The sequence below is a fragment of the Lethenteron reissneri genome, chromosome 22 (assembly GCF_015708825.2).
Source record: "Lethenteron reissneri isolate LAM-NWPU_2019-01 chromosome 22, ASM1570882v1, whole genome shotgun sequence".
In the NCBI taxonomy this organism is placed as follows: Eukaryota; Metazoa; Chordata; class Hyperoartia; order Petromyzontiformes; family Petromyzontidae; genus Lethenteron; species Lethenteron reissneri.
Genome location: NC_083800.1, coordinates 14,854,158 through 14,874,284, shown reverse-complemented (window position 1 = coordinate 14,874,284; position 20,127 = coordinate 14,854,158). Strand labels below are relative to the sequence as shown.

The window sequence follows — 20,127 nt, the reverse complement described above, 5'->3', positions numbered from 1 at the left end:
CGACACCGCCACCACGCGTCCCTTCACCCCTCCACCGAGACGAAGGGTGAACAGCAGCGGTGACCATTCGCACGGCGCCATGCGGACCACAGCGCGGCATCGCTGCCGAGTGAACCCCGGCTCCCCGGGGCGGGGGGGGCCGCACGGAGCCCACGAGCACGGGGCCTGGATCGGGGCCACGGGGCCAGTGGCCACCGTCAAGAGAGGGCGCTGTGGGTGAGCGAGGCGCTCTCGTTCCACTGCGCTCAATGCGGCCACCACGTGCGCGGCGCTACTGGCTCCCCGTGCCCTCCAAAGCAAACGCCGCGGCCTCGTCAACAGAGCGCGCACTGCCAACCGCTGTTGTCATCCAAGGTCCACCCCTAAGCAGTGGCCGACTTGCAGTTTGTAGAACAAATGTCGAGCTTCTTGACATGTAATTTTAAAAGATGTGTGTACTTGGTGAATGTTCCCTTTTGTAAAATGTATCAGAAGGTCTATCATTGTGACGCGTGCATTGAAGACTATCCCTGGGCACAAATATTAAACCGTATCCGCACAAACCACGGCAACTGCGGATTCTTGATGCACAAATGGAAAATTAAACACTCCATTCTGCACCTGCGCTCATCCAGAATACTCCACGCAGCACAGAACGAATCTGCCCAGTTCACAAACACGGAGGCGGCCTCATCGCAGCGACTCACTCCGCCACCCGTGGCGCAGTCATCAGGCTCGTGGTCACCCCCTTGGAACAATCACAGCCATCCGCTCTACAACATACATCGGCAGCGCCGAGTAAAATAACAAAAACAAATGTGTGGACAAGGGATGCCATATCCACACTGATTTGCATATCGAGTCCATGGAGGTGCTTTCCCTCTACGTGGTGCGGTCCAGCTTCTGCCTGTCCCCCCACGGTGCTGCTGCGTGCGTCACGGCCCCCCCCCTCGCCCGGGTCACCCGAACAACCCGAGTCTGGTTCGTGCCGAGTCGCGGCACTGACGCACGACGTTTCCTGCACTGGGATATTTGACCAATTCTGTTTTATCGTATAAAACACAAAACAATCATTCGGGTCATTGTCGAGAATATACATAAACGGACGATGCATCCACGTAAACAATCGCAGTGTTGGTCACACGAGGAGCAGGAGGAGGGGTGAGGAGGAAGCGACTGCGGACGCAATGTTCCGGTGACATCCAACTCCAGGCGTGAGCCGGGGTCATCTCCTGTCCACGTGAAGCCCCTTTGCCCCAACGGTGAATTCATTAATGACGTCGATTTCGCCCAGGTGACGGCGTTACTTGTGTGTAAGGTGACGCGAAAATAACGCGTGACCGTTGGGGCGAACGCCCCTTCATAGGAGAAGCAAAAAGACACGAACTCTCTTCCTGAAGCCTTCATCGTGGCCAGCAGACCTCGGCATTGCCATATAGCTCCTGAACACGTTGCCATATTCAAGAATAGTGAATGAATTGCATTTACACTATGGGAACCTCATTTGCCAGTAAAAATATGATAATTGGTTTTTTACCCTTCTATCTGGCAACAAAACTGACACCTTTTTACAAGGAGTTGTCTTTGAGTTGTGCGCCTTTTGGCGTCATCTGGTCCAACCCATGTGAGACTAGGCTCTAAGGAAAGCTGTCTCGGGTGTGGACCAATCAACTTCAAGGACAGTGCACATTATCAGAGTTATGTTCTTTTGTTTGTATTATGACTGCAGGTATTGCGGTCTATGCAAACATGACTCCTTGTAAAAAGGTGTCAGTTTTGTTGCCAGATAGAAGGGTAAAAAAACAATTATCGAATTGCATTTAAATAGATAAATAGGGAAGCAGGTTCGTTTAACGAAAGGAAATACTCTGACAATCAGGTTATGGCCAGTGGATGAATGTTTCTCATTAATATGTTTCCCACGAATTGACATCGGACAAGTTTATCATTCCACATACACGGTGCTGGCTGTGTTGCAGAGGATGCGAGTGTCTCGCGCATGAATTCCGTACACTTATTACAAAGTGGCCCTCAAAATATTGGAGAGGCTCTGCCATGTTCCCATCGTGTATTCCTTCGTACGAATGTTCACAGTTATTTTAGAACCTACATTTTGGGTCGTGCTAAACACGATCAAATTGGACCCTACGTGCAGCATCAAAACAAAGCTGCACTGGACGAGTTCAGAGATCTCATGTTCCCTTGCGTATGGCGGAGGCGGCGTCTTAGAAACCCACGCCAAAGCCGCGATCAGCTGCTGCTGTTGTCTCTGCGAAACGACTCGCACGCATTGTCTGTCGCACGCGTTATTATTTCTGAGCGGTCATTTAGATCGCGATATATCATGGCACAACAAACACATGGCTGTCAACCCAGTGCAGGGAATCATTCTAGTGCGGGAGGCCACCGTACACATGAATAATGCCACGTCCCTGTGCTCCGTTTGCACAGCGCAGGATGAAATGTCGGGAAAATACATTCCTGTTTTTGGGTAATGATGTAAAATGACAACAACGGGAATGAGGACAATGGATCATCTAAAAGCTCGGCGAGTTGACGTGAATGCGTGGATCGGAGAGAGCGTGTAACCCTCACACAGAACACTTGCATGGCAGAATGAGGCATCGGAAGGAAATATCTTGCTAAACTGAAGTCGAAATAACAAAACACTTATTTAAATAGTCAGGTTGTACATGCAAATATAAGTCTTCATAAGAAATTCTGGAAATGCCACGTGCAAGGTGCTGGTGTGTTGAGGTGTTCGGTAAAATCCTTAGCCGAAGACCACAACCGTTTTAAACGATCGTGCCCTTGCAGTGCTCCGATGCGTGATGCCACACGGAGCCAGCCGTCCCGGCCGTGGCCGGGCAGCTCGTGGCGTTAGAGGCACTGGTGGTGACCTTTACGCACGGAGGTCACGGTGTCACTGACGTGGCGGTGTGTCGCGTGGATGGCATAGCGCCGCTGGTGAGCTGTGTCGCAGCCACTGCACGCGTTGGTAGGGAGTGGGAAGTCTGCGACACACGAGGAGACGACGCGAGAGCGCAAGGAGACGACGCAAACATCAGGGCGGCCATGGGAGCCCCCCACGTGACCATCCCGCAGGTGTGGGGGGCATCTCAATTGAGTGATCACTCGCGTGACTGCTCCCTCTCCAGCGTGTCACGTGTGATTACAGCTGATTGGATGATTGTACATGATTGTATAATATTGTACAAACTTGATCTAAGTCACACACAGACAAGTACATCTTAACTTGGCTTCCAGGATCGACCATTTTTATTGCCGTCTGACGGAGTATGCTGTGGCAAAGAATTTCCATCGGTCAGCATCGGACAAGAATGGATGATGATTTGTATGTATTTATTCGAGGGGCAGAACACTGTGGACAGGTGCAATGGCTGAACTCTGCGTGCGGACATACTGTGACACACAGGCGCACGCGTACGTACCGTCTGCGTAATGGCTCCGTCAACCTTTAAGCTGCTACCGCCAAAGTTCAGCAATTAGTGCAGTTCAAACACTTCGGGGCCACAGCAGTTGAAGGTTCCTCCCCCGTCGGTATAAGTAGAGCGAGGGTTTGAGAGAGGAACTCGCACAGGGCCACCCACTGCGATTCCACACACACGGAGAGAACGAAGTTTGCAGGACTCATTGGTAAATGAAGTCAAGGGTAAGTGTTTACACTTCATTATTTCCTACTGCAAACACAATGCAGTGAGCAGGTGCCCAGTTGCGGCCCTCTAACATGCCTTTATTATAAGCTGATATGAATGTAAACACGCAGCTGATTATTTTCATCCCGTGGATGGCCAGGCGATATTTATCCCTCAGCTATTTACTTCCCGTTTGGGTGTCCAGCCGAGGCAACGGGGTTTTGTTTTCTCAGTGCTCCACTACAATGTTGGATCAGAAGTTCCACTGCTGGATTATATTTTTTCCGCCTGAGGATGACCGCTTGTGTTGCGATCGAAACGTCGTGATTTATTTTATTTTCTACCTACGTGACTTTACCGAAAGAACCAAAGAGTATGGATTCCTGCAGTCACGAAAGCTTCAAATCAAGATTACAATGTTGGCGTTTATTTTACAAATATCTCTGAAACAAGCGTGATATGTGAAACCTGTATTCTTGGGTTATTTCGGTCAAGTCACGTAGATAAAACAATACAAATATAAAAGGTGAATAAAAAAAATAAACACTAATGTGGACTGTAGCCTGGTTATTAAGTTTGGTGAGTGTACTGGCAGTCTATAATATAGACTCTAGCCTGGTTCTTAACCTCGGTGAGCGTACTGTCAGTCTATAATGTAGACTGTAGCCTGGTTCTTACACTAACCAAACTTATTTTTTATTCACTTATTTTTTAAATTATTTTTCTATCTACGTGACTTTGCCGAAAGAAGCAATCACGAAAGTTTTAAGTCAAAATGTGAAACCTGATTAAGTGCGCACCAGCGTTACTGATAAAGTATTTTTTTTTTACAGTGCACATCTGTTTTATTGAATACATATTTCCTTTCTTTTGGACTAGGTCGTGGAGTTGTAATGCCAAATTTTAGCTGCACGCTCCACCACCCGACATAGTAAGTGAAATCAAGTTGTCGCGTGGGTAAATGTGCCACTTGATTTGGTTTGTCAGCAAACCGGAGAAATGTTGAAAAGCCAAAGGATTTTCTTTGTTACAATTGGCGGAGGGTAGAGTTGAATATTTACATTATACCTACACGATGATCTAACCCAAAAAATACGAATTAGGAATCATAATATTGTTCGTGAAAGTCTACGTATAAAGTTATTTCGATACTTGCATGAAAAAACATGGTTAGGATTGCAATTAAAAATTCTAATAAATGTGCGGTAATTTAAAAGTGACTAACACCGAGTTGGGGTGAACTATGTGAGCTGGCGTGAGCATGCGACGGCTCTCGGACTCGCACGGGAGCGCATCTCAGTGAGGAGAAGCCGCTCTGGGTGTGCGAGCCACACGTGCTCCTCGCTTCTTCAGCCAGTCTGCTGATGACGCCGACTTCCAGGCAGCAGCAGCAGGCAACGACCGTGGCACTGCGAGGGCAGATCTGCAGCTCACGAAGGGGCAGCCTCGACATGATGATTAATGGAAGGGCGCAGGGAAATGAATAAACAACAACACAGTGATATACACACACACCGCCTTCTATACAACATCATACGGTGGTCTGTACTCTGTGATCTATACCTCACTGTGTGGTGTGTACATTGTGGGTCACACACCCTGCGTGTCACACACTGTCGTTCATACACCACGTATGTCCCACTCTGTGGTGCGTCCCACCCTGTGGTGTGTCCCACACTGTGGTGCGTCCCACACTGTGGTGTGTCCCACCCTGTGGTGTGTCCCACACTGTGGTGTGTCCCACTCTGTGGTGCGTCCCACCCTGTGGTGTGTCCCACACTGTGGTGCGTCCCACACTGTGGTGTGTCCCACACTGTGGTGTGTCCCACACTGTGGTGTGTCCCACACTGTGGTGCGTCCCACCCTGTGGTGCGTCCCACCCTGTGGTGCGTCCCACCCTGTGGTGTGTCCCACACTGTGGTGTGTCCCACCCTGTGGTGCGTCCCACCCTGTGGTGCGTCCCACCCTGTGGTGTGTCCCACCCTGTGGTGTGTCCCACACTGTGGTGTGTCCCACTCTGTGGTGCGTCCCACCCTGTGGTGTGTCCCACACTGTGGTGCGTCCCACACTGTGGTGTGTCCCACACTGTGGTGTGTCCCACACTGTGGTGTGTCCCACACTGTGGTGCGTCCCACCCTGTGGTGCGTCCCACCCTGTGGTGCGTCCCACCCTGTGGTGTGTCCCACACTGTGGTGTGTCCCACCCTGTGGTGCGTCCCACCCTGTGGTGCGTCCCACCCTGTGGTGTGTCCCACCCTGTGGTGTGTCCCACCCTGTGGTGTGTCCCACACTGTCGTTCATACACCACGTATGTCCCACACTGTGGTGCGTCCCACCCTGTGGTGTGTCCCACCCTGTGGTGTGTCCCACACTGTCGTTCATACACCACGTATGTCCCACCCTGTGGTATGTCCCACCCTGTGGTGTGTCCCACACTCTCGTTCATACACCACGTGTTATCCACTCTGTGGTGCGTCCCACGGTGTGTGCTGTGTGCAGGTTGTTCACCTGGCAGGGTCTCCCGCTCTGTTGTATTAACGCAGTCATCGCTGCCGGCAAAATGGCAGCGATGACAAGCGGTGGGTGTCCGCGAGGTGGAGGCGGTGGTGGTGGTGATAAATGCCGCGCTCCGAGTCGCCTGCTCTGTTTTCACAGCAGAAAGACCCAAAACAGCTCCATTTCGGTGGGACATTTTATTCCTGCACAAAAACACGCCAGGAAATTTATCATCGCAGCAGCAAGCAGCAGCAATGTCCGCATAATAAAATAAAATATTTGGCAATCAGCGTTAATAATTGGAGCTAGAATTGTCTACTGACAATGAGCAGGCTGACTCTACGTGTTAGTCAGGGTTTGAATGTTTAGAGAAATGTTACAACATGCACATTGGCATTGGGCTGATGCTGTACCACGCGGGTTGGTTTGAAGTGCCTGGACGCGGCACTTCTCACGAGGGCCCCTCAGATCTCGGTGGATTCCCCTTCCCTATTCCTCAGTTTACGACGCAGATGTTCTAAGGCTGCTAGGGCGAGTAGGGAGTTATGCCACAGGGTGAACGAGGAGGCCACGTGATTCTTCCAGGAGCTCAGGATGGTATTTGTAACCGAAATGTTTGAAGATTATGACATTTAAAATGGTACTCAATTCTGAGATCAGGGGATAGTTGTGGGGTCACTATGGCTCAAGCAAACTTTTTTTAGGAGCGCTGTAACCCGCGCCATTTTGAACCGGTCTGGGAAACGGCCCTCACTGAATGAAATACATGCCAGGTGGACAATCTGCGTCACAAGAAACGTCCAAGCATGATTTGAGAATCGACTTGTGGATGTAGTCAAGTGGCGATGTCTTATTCGGCAGCGGTGCAATGAACATGGACACCTCTACCACCGATGGGTCTCGAGTTTTGCATTGTTCCCACGTTGATCCAACACAGATGGCAGACCAGGAGAATGCGTTGCCTTCATGTTAGAAACGTCTTGATCGTCACTATTTTGTTGGCGAAGATTCTAGATTTGAAGCTTTCGTGACTGCAAGGATTCATATTCTTAGGTTTTTTCGGTAAAGTCACGTAGGTAAAAAAAATAAAAATTAATAAAAGTTAAATAAAATAAAAATCACGACGTTTCGGAGGCAACACAAGCTTCCGTCTTCAGGTGGAACCGTCACAGCCACGACAGCTGTATCAAGTAAATGAGAGATTACAAGAGCTACCACTCCGTATATATAATGGTTGAAGAGGGGAAGGGCCAAGTACGGCACACTGTGTGCCGTACAGCTCTATCATTTACTTGATACAGCTGTCGTGGCTGTGACGGTTCCACCTGAAGACGGAAGCTTGTGTTGCCTTCGAAACGTCGTGATTTTTATTTTATTTTACTTTTATTAATTTTTTTTTTACCTACGTGACTTTAACGAAAAAACCTAAGAATATTGTTGGCGAAGTACATCGCATATACTGTGCACAGACCTCGTTGACTAGTTGATGGGTGGTTGGTGTGCAGCAGACCCCGCACAACGCGCCACAGAGCACGGAGGTCGCGAGACGACTCGTTGGTGCGCAGAGCATAGAACGATCTGCGAGATTTTACTATAATCAGTGGGTTGGCAGATCTGCAGTTCGCTCTGTAAACGAGTCGGACAGTCTCGAAAGTACGTGGTACTCTGATGAATACCTTTCAGTCAGTTTCTTTGCCAACATAAATGTCCAATAAAAAATACTAATTGATTAATTAAACGTGTAAATGCCAATGTTCATTAAACATAATTTAATTTGTTTAGAATAATATCCCACGTGGGAAGGGACGTCGCTACCAGCAGAACTCGTGTGTGTGGATCGACTGCGGAACGTGTGGCTCCATCAGCACCCACAGAGCGTTCCGCACACGGTCAGTAAGGAAATGAGTTCAAGGCCGTGGGCGCAGAAAAGGAGAATGAGCGACCTTCCACTGAGCGAAGGCTGCCTGGAAGAAAGAAATTAAGTCTTGGTTGCTGGAAGACAGAGTGTGTGGAGGGGAGTAGAGCGAGGGGAGAGGTAGGAGAGTGCATGGAGGGGAGTCGAGTGAGATGAGAGGGGAGAGGTAGGAGAATGTGTGGAGGGGAGTAGAGTGAGATGAGATGATGGGATAGGGAGGAGATGGTGGGAGGGGGGGTAGAGTGAGATGAGAAGGGACAAGTAGGAGAATGCGTGAAGGAGAGTAGAGTGAGATGAGAGAAGAGAGGGAGGCAGGGGTGATTATGGAAGATCTTGAAAGCAGTGAGTGGGATCTTGAAATTGTGGAGGGAGTGAAGTCATGGATCACATGGTCTCACTTATGTACGTGCACTGTTGTATACACAAATTGTTTTATTTTAATTCGTTTTTTTTATCGTAAAATTTGCTTAATTTCCTTTTTTTCAGGTTTCCTTTGGCTTTTGAAAAATGAATCCTCAGGAGTTGGTGAAATATTGCTTTGTATTCCCAATTTATTTAGTGGCGTTTCTCGCAGGGCTTCCCCTCAACGTCATGGTGTGCTGGGTACTGGGACGCACCAAAAAAAACTCCATGTCCATTTACGCGCTGAACCTCGCCATCGCAGACCTATTTTACTTGGCCGTCGTTCCGATGAAAATCGGCTACACCTTCAACGGAAACAACTGGATTTTCCCCATATTTCTCTGTCGCGTCAGCAACCTGATATTCTTCACCAACATCTACGCCAGCATCATGATCCTGGCGGCGATCAGCATCGACCGCTACAAGGCCGTGGTGCACCCGCTGGAGATGTCGCGCTGGCGGGAGCCCAGGACGGCGTGGATCGTGTGCGCCGTCATCTGGGTCATCACCATCGCCGAGATCGCGCCCATCAACTCCGTCACGTTCACCGTGATGGTCAACGCCACCAACGGCAGTGCTCCCCCCACCATCAAGTGCTACGAGAAGTTCTCAACCAGTGACATGGACTTCTTGACCGTTTACAGACTCTACTTGTTTTTCTCCCTCTACCTCCCCTCGCTAGTCGCCATGCTCTTCTCGTACATCAATGTCATCAAATCTCTGTTCAAAGTCGACGATCGGGTCGAGGTGATGAAACGCGACAAGAAGATCCGCGCCATCAAGCTGACCGTCTTGGTTATCAGCAACTTCTTCGTGTGTTTCACCGCCTACAACGTGTCCCATATCATCGGCTTCATCGAGAGTAGATACAACAGCATGTCCTGGGAGAGCTTGGCTCTGCTGCGAGACATTGCACTGGGCCTCAGCCTTCTCAACAGCCTCTTCGACCCCGTGGTTGCCTTCGTTGCATCGTCCTCATTTAGGAATTCGTGCAAAAGTATCATCAAGTGTAGACTATTTAAAAACCGCATAGAAGATGCAGCAACTTGACCGAGCCGCATCGCAAACTGCACAGCTCACACAAACAGCACATCTGCACCATTACCACCATGCCTTAGAGCTGAAGCCAAACATCCTTCTGAGTCTGGATATGTCTCTAGAACCCTTAGTCGTTCATTCCTTGTGTAGAATATACAAGAGATAGACAAGGAACTACAGACTGAGGAATTGAAGTTGCTCCTGTATGACACCGCGAACGTGGTCCCTGTAACATGCAGAGACCAAGCCCTCTTTTGTTGACTGTGGTGTCGGAAAGTTGCAGGTCAAAGTCAGAAAGAGCGGTGACGTCAGGACTGTCAGGAAGAGAGCAAAGAGGAGGAGAGAATGAATATGGCAACGGCACCGATGGAAAGGGTCGTGATGAGAGCGGCCGAGTGGACTCATGCTGGGTGTGGAGAGAGGTCGTGGTGGTCCGAGTGGTGTGGAGAGACGAGGAGATGGTTGAGATAGGGTTATGCGAAAGAAGAGGGGGCTGTAGAAAGAGTGCAGGACACAGTGATTGGAGGGAGGGGCTCTGATGAATGGACAATCGTGAATGGATAATGAATGTTCTTACGAATATGGGATGTGTGCGTGGAGAGGCCTTGGAAAAGAGTTGGGAGTTTGACGTCAGATTGATGTTTGTTTTCCAGAAGGGAGGGTGTGAAGGGTAGAGGTTTAGAGGGCAGAGGAAGAGGAGGTGATAGTACGGTGAGTTTTGAATTAAGACGTTTCATAGGGAAGTGTTCATCGGCAAAGAGCAAAGTCGTGCACCTGAACTTTAACAGCAGTGAGGGTATTATTAATATTATTATTTGTATAAAATGAGTACGACTGTGGGAGGTCAGAAGAGGTTGATCTATGGCAAAGATTGTCCCATGCCATGGCAAAGTGACTCAGGGTCAGCCTCGAGCAGGGCGGTCCGAGACGGCGCCGCTCGCCGCCTCCCGTGGGACGGACACGGAAGGCGCTACTGCGTGTCGGCAGCCCTCCTGCAAGGTTCGTGATGTCACTTTGAAGCACACCCACTGTTATAGTGGTAAACATGAGTATTGTCCAATGCAGTCGCCTTTATTTATGGGTTAATCCTTTAAGTAAGCACCGAACGAGTCCTAAAAGTATTCTAAAAGTATCTTTTGACGGGAGGTAGTGGGTGATTGACCTCGTGGTCTGGACAACAGTAGGGGGCACAGTCGGTGCATCTGCCGGTCATCTTAGTCAGCCCGTGGCACCTGCTGGGTCTGTCCCATGACCTCCTGCCAGCGAGCCTTCGACACTTCACGTGGCCTCAAAGTGCACCTTGCCTGGCACAGGCGCCGTGGTGACGTCACCGTCACTTCGTGGCGAATGGCGCCTGTGTTGGTATTATCATTGGTCTGGACCGTTGGCTAAGATTGCTGCTGCTGCTGTTGCAGCTGACAGCACGCGACCTCGCGTTCAGGAGAGGAGCTCCCACGGAATGGGGCACTTCCAGTGACGAGCGCCGTTGCACGACGAGGGCCTGTGGACACCACCAACAACCACAACCACCACCAACCACCACCACCACCAACCACCACCAACATCACCACCACCACCAACCACCACCACCAACAACCACCACCACCACCAACCACCACCAACAACCACCACCAACAACCACCACCACCATCACCACCACCACCACCAACCACCACCACCACCACCAACCACCACCAACAATCACCACCACCATCACCACCATCACCACCACCACCACCAACCACCAACCACCACCACCACCAACCACCACCACCACCAACCACCACCACCACCACCAACAACCACCACCACCACCAACCACCACCACCACCAACCACCACCACCACCAACCACCAACCACCACCACCACCAACCACCACCACCACCAACAACTACCACCAACCACCAACCACCACCAACCACCACCAACAACCACCACCACCACCAACCACCACCACCGCCACCAACCACCACCACCACTAACCACCACCAACCACCACCACCACCGCCACGCAGTCAGTGAACGTCACCCACCCGTGGCGGCCTTGCGAGCGCGCCTGCTCCCTGTCCACCTCGTGTCTTCCGTTGTCGCTGAGCTGGGCTCGTTTCACGTGACCTACAGCTGCTGCTCAGAACGTTCAGAGAGTCCGCCCCACGTGGTGGGAAGGAGCGCAGGCCGCGGTCGCACAACCGGGACCAGCCTCAGCCAGAAGCGTCACCTGGTCATGGTGGTGGTGGTTGGTGGTGGTGGTTGGTGGTGGTGGTGGTTGTTGGTGGTTGGTGGTGGTGGTTGGTGGTGGTGGTGGTTGTTGGTGGTGGTGGTGGTGGTTGGTGGTGGTGGTGATGACGCTGGAGGTAATACTCAGCGAAACGTCGAATATAAATTGTCAAAAATAATGCTTGCCCTTCAACATTCCGGTTTTGTTTTTGATTTGAAGTATACTCTTAGTTCTTTCGGTAAAGTCAAGTAGGTAAAAATGAAATTAAAATAAAAAAAATAAAACAATAAAATCACGACGTTTCGGAGGCAACACAAGTCTCCGTCATCAGGTGGGACCGTCACAGCCAGATTTGCTGCAGCAAAACGTCGTGATTTTATTGTTTTATTTTTTTTATTTTAATTTAAGTTTTTACCTACGTGACTTTACCGAAAGAACTAAGAGTATGAATCCTTGCAGTCACGCAAGCTTCAAATCTAGAATTTGATTTGAAGCTTTCGTGACTGCAGGAATCCATACTCGTTGGTTCTTTCGGTAAAGTCACGTAGGTAGAAATACAATAAAACAAATCACGACGTTTCGATTGCAACACAAGCAATCATCATCAGGTGGGAAAACCACACGTAGGCTTTCGCGAGCAATATCATCAATAATAGAGGGTTTTTGTGGGTTAAATCGCGTAAACTAAGCTGATTTGCATATTTGTCTACGTAACAACTTGATTGTATTGGCTCTGTCGGGTGGTGAAGGGTTATCGTTAAAACGTGGCTTCACACCTCCTGCTCGATCTAACCCAAAAGCAACTCATTATGAATCAGATACGTACTGCAGTACACCAACATTTAGGTAGTTTGGGATATTTCCATAGTTACAATGACAACCACAGCGTTGATGTGGTTAATCGCAGTCAACTCGAGCAATTGACAACAATTAAAGCAAATAGAGAGGATCTCATACTCTTTTGTTCTTTCGGTAAAGTCACGCGACTTTACCGAAAGAACTAAAGAATTTGAATTCCTGCAGTCACGAAAGTTTTATATAGAACTAGCTGTACTACCTGGCTTCGCCCGGGACTTGGATTCACCACGCCCAGCCGCCTTTGTCTCCCCAGTGGCGATGTTCACACACCACAGCAGTTACTTCGTTTGAGGCTGAGTCGACCTAGGGGAGGCCCAGGTTAAAATAATCGTCACCGGTGGTGGTCGTGAGCGGGAATCGAACTCGGGTCGCCGGGTTCGTAGCGCAGCGCGCTAACCACTACACTACAATGCGTGACGCTTCCACACGCGCGGGTCACATGACAGATGCGACGTCACAGCTCACTTTCCGTGCAAAAAAATCTACCCATTATTGAGCTCCCCCCCCCCCCCAAAAAAAAACTAAAGTGTATTTTATAATTGTTGCATGGTGTACAGTCTGGAAAGTACCCACATGGCAAATTTCCAGTTTGTTGCATGTCGGGAAGTACGCTAAACATTTTGAACAGACACATAATCACAACTTTGCCTTTTATGGAGATGGAGATCTGTCGAAAATTGTTGATTGTAAATGCAATTTGTAACAGTAAAGTATGATTTCTATTAAAACAGATTGGTGAGACTGTAAAATGTTTCATAATATTGAGTTCGCTTTCATATGAATTCAGGAGCAATTAGTAATTAGTATATTTATTTAACAATTACTTTTATAGGTAAGATGCTACAGGCCCCGCACTATCTGAATCCGGCTGTTTTAGAAACGAGTGATGCTAGAATAGAAACAATGAGATGATGAAAAATAACCCTCATCACTCGCTACAAACGGGGCAAATGCTTCTCTCGATTTAGCCACAGGGAAGAAAGTGGGCAGCGCAGCCCAGGCAGACGTCGTGACGCCGTGGACACGAACCTCGCGCAGACACTCACGTGAACACGGTGATCATGGTGAACACGGTGAACGCGGTGACCACGATGAACGCGGTGACCACGATGAACACGGTGTCCACGGTGAACAAGGTGATCACGGTGAGCACGAGCACGCGAACAGAAGACACTTGTGGTGCCACAACGACGGGGCCGCTCTGCCGAGCCAGGGAGCCGCCCGGCTTCCACCACTGCACTGCCCCCCATCACCCCCCCACATAAGCACGCACCCGCACCCACGTAGGGCCTTGTGGTCGGGTCACCTACCCTGAGTTTTCACCCGAGGGCCCCCTCGGGGGGTTACCCCACGGTTTCTCAGGGCCAGGGAATTGGACAGGACCCTTCCCAGGCTAAGTAACACTGCGGCGCCGTGGGCGGATTTGAGATCGCACGACCACGGCGAGCTCAGAGAGCCCCGCAGTTAGAAACGCATACAAACACAAACACGGGTCAGCCAGGCAGATAGCTGGGATCAGGACCCGGGGCTGCTGCTTAGCAAAAAGGTCAAAGGCCGGCGGGATCGCAAAAGGGCGGGAGATCCTAGGCTCAGGATTGGTCGAGAGACCAAGGCGGTCGGGACGGGGGCGCCTAGCTTTGATGTGGATAGTTTAAAAGAAAACGCAGGGGCAGTAGGGGACTCTCTTCTTCTGGAGTAGTGACACGGGGTCAACGACGAGCGAATCATCGGGCGAGCCGCAGGATCGTCTGCAGGACGACCTGAGCGCCGCAAGGTCACCTAGGACTACAGACGGTATCGTATTGCGCGCCTTACAACACCTCAGAGCGGAGAGTGGGATCCGTAGGAGAAGGTTAGTTCGGGGTAAGGACGAGTAGGAAAACGGTGTAGCAGAGAGCGCAGCATAGAATAGGGCTGCACGCCACTAGAGAGTGGGTTGGAAGCGCCTTGCTGGCTCGTACACACACACGGGTGGCTCGGTGGGTTAACAAGGGTTAATAAAGTCTCGAGCGTAGTAACAAAACCGTGTTGTTGGGTGTTTTTGAACGTGGTATTGGCGTGCACTGCATTCGCGGGTGTGGGGTCGTTGTATGCGTAAAGGCCGTGGTCTCTGTACGATGGTGCGGGTACGGAGGTGTGTGTGTTAACGCCCGGGGAGAGCACTTTTGTGTGTTGGCGTGCCTGCGCAGCCGTGTGAGAGGAGAGTCGTCCTTGCACGATACTTGTGTTGACGTGCACGCGCGAGTGCGGGAGGGGACGGGTCGTCGTGTCGGCGTGCACCCCACTCGCGTGTGCGAAACCGCGGTGCGCAGTGAAGCTGTTGGCTTTGTGCGAGCTTGCGTGTGCTCGAGCGCGTAATCGGCTGCGCATTGTTGTACGGTTTATCTCGCGCGCACGGCGGCGGCAACTTGAGTCGTTGTGTCGGCGTGTGCCCCGCTTGCGTGTGCTCGTTACGTGTTATAAGTGTGAACGCGTGTGGTACGGTGTATGCGTAAGTTCTCGTCGTGCGAAATCGGCGTACCCCAGGTGCGCGATCGTAACGTGAGCGGCCAGCGCGGCGCAGAGCGGCGCAAGAGTGAGTGCCGTGCAGAGCTGTGTGTGTGGGTGTGCGCGTACGTAATTAACCATGCCTGCTACGCGGACCCGCGGTGGAGGGGAATCCTCGGGCGACGGCTCCCACACCATGGGTGAGGAACTCAGCAGCGGTTCGCTTAGCAGCGGGGGGGCGATTGATGATGCTAGCCCGGCCGTTAGCATTATCGAGGGAGGGATTTCGGGGGCTAGCGACCCCCACACACTCGAGAATTACAGGACACAAAGACAAAGGTCCCCTGTTGAGGCTACATAGGCTATTGGGAAAAGTGCTGCAAGCGATCACCTACAAACGCCGGGACGGCACACAAGGGGGTGGGTGACCAGCACCACATCCCGCCGCCGTTGTCTCCCCATTGCTGTTATTTTTTACACACTATACCACGCACATTGTACTCCTGTGAGGCTGATTTGACCAAGGGGAGGCCCAGGACCAGTTCAGATAATCGCTATGACTGGTACTGGTAGCCGTGAGCGAGGAATCAAACTCTGGTCGCCAGGTTCGTAGCGCGGTGCGCTCACCACTGCGCCACCGCTCATCGCAGGTCACCGCGAGTCAAACGCACGCGGCGTCCTCGTGGCTCAACACAAACACCGCGCGCACAGGGACAATGGGTGGGGAGGGAACCCCGCTGTTGATACTCTGTCGGTGCGCGTGCCGAGAGAGACGCCACGCGCCTGTTTGGTCTCCACGGGCCGCCCGCGATGTCTCCAGACGGCGATTGGGGCAAGTTGGTCCCCAACTTCTGCGTTGGCTTCTGCATTTTGTATTCAACCGAGCTACGCCCATTGTCCTGACCCAACATGACTCTGAGAAGTAAATGTATGAAAAATGACCATTAATATTTTATTGAAGTCTGCTTTGAAAACGCGTCGATTTAAAGTGGCGTTCCCTCTTGAGTTTGTTCCCGTGCCCTGGTTCTGTTTTTGTTTCCTGATTTCCATGCATTGCGCATTGGGATCCTACGATGGAATGCACATTACACATTTGAATTATAATTATATTATCTTAACCTATTGTCCATTTTGTGAGGTATTCTAATTAGCGAGTAGCTTGCAAGCGAATCAAACATTTGTAACGCTCTGTTTGCATGACGCAATTTGGTCGCGCTCGCTGGTTAGGGGCCGTCCATAAATGACGTCACGCACCTAGGGGTGGGGGGGGGGGTCAGACATTTGCGACGATGTGTGACGAGGGGGGGGGGGTGAGAAATGTGACGTCACATCAAAATGCGCAACTTTAAATAAATATAGACAACACGTTCTACTTAATTAAATAGACTATTTAATAAAAGTTTTCTCCTACAACATCAAAGTGCAGCGCCATATAAAATGCGCACTACAATGACAATAGTTTAAAGCGATTTGAAGCATAATAATAGGTTTTTTACCCTTTTATCTGACACAAAACTGACACCTTTTTACAAGAGATCATGTTTGCATTAACCACAATACCTGTGGTTTTAAGCTACTTGTTTTATTCGACCAGATGAGGTCCACTGAGCTGTACAGCTCTTTTTCAGAAGCGACCTGGCTGTCGCAGACGATAGCTCAACGAGGTGGTGGCTTATCACGTGGACATGTAAAGCAGCAGCCAAACACTCTGCACGCGTGATAATTGATTCTAGAGGAGAGAGAGACACCGCGAACTCCAAATAGACAGCAGCGGCAGGCATCGCCAGGGTCGGGATCGATCGATTCCCACGCCCTCCTGTGTACCAGGCGAGGTAGTTAACGTCTCCTGGCCACCGTGATAATTGAGAGAGACACCGACTCCAAATATACAGCAGCAGGCATCGCCAGGGTCGGGATCGAACCCCACGCCCTCCTGTGTGCCAGGCGAGGGAGTCAACATCTCCTGTCCACTTGCACGGCGCGCCAGGCTCACGGCCCCTCTCCCGCCTGACGCAGCGGCCCCTCTGGCTGCCAGACCCGGTTCCTAGGGGGGTCACACGCGGAGTTGCCAATCGCGATCCTCTCCACGCGAGCCCTGCCCGCCTCGAGGTCACGCGCCTGGGCAGCTCCTCGCCCGGCTGCTCATGCGATTGGTGACGACGCCGTGCGCGTGGGCGATGCCTGGTAAGATACAACAACATCGCGCAGTTTTATTTGTATATTTTAAGCTTTTTGTTTACCTTGCCTATACTTTGCACCCCGATCGTGTCTTTGTACTGTTTGTTGTCGTTACGTCCTGACCGGCCCCCAGTGGACATCTGTGAAAAAAGAGCTTTCTAGCTCATCGGATTCCTCCAGTTTAAATACACATCCTGATTCTGATCACAACAAACAATGACGCAACCGTCATTGGCCCCATCTCCGTTGCATCGCTGTCACCGTCACGACCTCGCGCACGGCGACCACGACGCACTTGGCGCAGAGGCTCGCACCGCCACGGCCGCTGAATGATCGACCCCGAGGCCGGCGTCGCTTGAAGCTCAGCCACAACACAGCGGCGACGAGACCGCCACGGGCCCCCTGCGGACTCAGGCCGAGAAGCGAGGGAGCGTCACACAGCAACAGCCGCAGCTGCAGTAGCAGCAGCGTGTGGCAGACACACGAACTTCAGCTGCACACGAATCGCTCGACTGCGAGCGATAGAAGCAGGGAAGCTTGCGAGAGATGTTCACAGCGGTGGCTCCTTCTCATATGTCTGATTATTATGAATGCCCGGCGTTCCGTTTGTCCATCAACTAAATGACCAGGGTCTTTAAGAAGGCCTGAATGAAAATGTTATAGAAAGTGGACCCTCCACCAGATGTGGGGGTGAAACGTTGATCCAACAGGTTCACAAATGTCGCGGCCAACCAAAAAATAATTTTCACCCCCCCCCCAAAAAAGAAAAGTATGTTGTTGATCAATATGCCTACTTACCCTACATACACCATTCAGTAGTATCTACTATCTACTGACTATATATATGCCTACACACCCTACGTACAACAGTCAGTATTATCTACTATCTACTCACTATATATATGCCTACACACCCTGCATACAACAGTCAGTAGTATCTACTGACTATATATATGCCTACACACCCTACATACAACAGTCAGTAGTATCTACTATCTACTTACTATATATGCCGACACACCCTACATGCAATAGAGTCTATAGTACTATCTGCACACATGGGGGGGGGGGGGGCGGCATTAGTAGTGAGATAAAAGGCGAAGCCACCTTGGGACGTCCCAAGTGAGCCAGCCGTGTTCATGATGGCCGCTAGCTCAGAATTGTGTGATGTTGCCCGGTTGTGGTGATTCAAGTGTCCGTGTCTTTGTTTCATGAGCTCGCCTTAAGTGATTTTACAGTTTTTCCCAACTTCTTGAATACTTTGTGTGCACCCCTTCAGGCCAATGCGATGAGAATTGGTGAAGAAAACGAGTGAATGTCAATGCACGAAGACTGCCACTGCATCGCGCGCTTTCAGAAGCGCTTCTCCGTCGTCTGGAATTCCCGATATCATGAAGCCACTGCAGCTACGCACCTTTACATCTTGATTAGCAACTCGTTTCTTTAAAACTGCTTTTTGTGTTTAGTTTGTTGTTCTTTCCCCGCACCTCCAATTAGTATGATTTGCTACGTACGGTGCGAAATACGTTCAACTTACAGTCCATACTATCCGGGCAGAGTGCGCGCGTGCCGACACACTGGGGCTCGACTCGCCACCTGAACGATTACTTCACTCATGTCGTCTGCTCCACGCGGTCCGCCTCGTGTCCGTTTGGCGCCACCACGGCCGCGACACTGGCCATTGAAAGCAATAAACTATAAGACTATTAACTTTTTAATTACTTTACCAGGTAAGGCCCACTGAGCCATTTCGCTCTTTTTCAGAAGCCACCTGACCACAAATGATAGCTCAATGAAGTGGCTTATCGCGTGGAAAGTTGTAGCAGCCAAATTGTGGAGGGAAAAAAACCGGAGGACCCGGAGAAAACTCCACACGACTACGGGGAGAGAGACACACAAACTCCAAATATAGAGCAGCATCGTCAGAATCGGGATCGAACCCACGACCTCCTGTATACCAGGCGAGGTCGTTAACATCTCCTAGCCACCGTGGCGCACCCGCGCTGTATCCAGAGTGCAGCGTGACACCGCGCAGTGATGCTGGGTGACCGCCATCACATTCGCTGTTGTTGTAAGTTGTGCATTTGCCCTCCTCTGTGTGGTGGTGATGATGCCTCATTTGTTGAGTTGTTCCCATTCAAAGCAGCAGCAGCAGCTGCTGCGGGCAGCATCATTACTCAACTCGCGCGCCCGGCTGGGCCCTCCTCCCCCTGGTGCCCTCGTGTATATATATACTAGAGAGTCCAGCTTGTCCCACAGACTCGCTCCCACATCACCGATCTCACACGCTGGCCTCCCCTGCCGACTCACCGAGGACAAGAGACACACTTCGTATGGTGAGTCCACTCACGTACACAGAGCGGGAAATGTCCCTTCAGAAGGGTGAACGTGGGCTTAGAGTTCACGGTACACGATGCTCACGCCAGATCAGTTCGTCCATGGGACCTGCGCCGCTCTTTAGATGTTTGGCTCCGTATCTAAAACCACACCAGTGAGTTTATCAAATGCCACGGTCAGTTATTGTTTGTCCCAGCTCCGTCGACAGTCTTGTGTTTCTCTCATGTACCGGAGCTACAAGCATCGATTCTCCTCCACGCACAACAGGCTCTGTGCAGCGATTGATTTCAGGCCCGTGTGCTCCGTGTTCACGAATCGCAGTTCCCGTTCCAGCCCGGAGAGAAGCCAGAGGCATACGAGGACACAGCTTCACGACGCAGAGTTGATGTCGAACAAATGATCACCATCGCAGCGTGTCTCGCCAGCGCGCTGCCGGCTATCATTTGTTGACGCGATTGATGTGAGCTTTGCTATCATTGCTGCTGTTGCCACTCGTTGTGTGCACGGTGCTGTGAGTCGTGCTGCTGCAGGATGGCGCTCAGATGGAGTTGCAGAGTGCAGCT

At 51.0% G+C, this 20,127-nt stretch overlaps 1 protein-coding gene and 1 long non-coding RNA gene across 2 annotated transcripts; one reads left to right on the top strand and one right to left on the bottom strand.

Moving 5' to 3' along the window:
* The first annotated feature begins 3,248 nt into the window (after positions 1–3,248).
* Positions 3,249–10,279, top strand: LOC133345421 (platelet-activating factor receptor-like). The gene is made up of 2 exons (XM_061556149.1): positions 3,249–3,652; positions 8,532–10,279. Exon 2 carries the CDS (start codon positions 8,553–8,555, stop codon positions 9,495–9,497), a length of 945 nt encoding a protein of 314 aa, XP_061412133.1. The 5' UTR covers positions 3,249–3,652; positions 8,532–8,552; the 3' UTR covers positions 9,498–10,279.
* On the bottom strand, positions 3,475–11,659 carry LOC133345422 (uncharacterized). The gene is made up of 4 exons (XR_009755440.1): positions 11,520–11,659; positions 6,143–6,277; positions 4,861–5,080; positions 3,475–3,589 (listed from the first exon to the last, which is right to left on the bottom strand). It is a non-coding gene; the product is annotated as an uncharacterized LOC133345422 (long non-coding RNA).
* Positions 11,660–20,127: the final 8,468 nt, after the last annotated feature.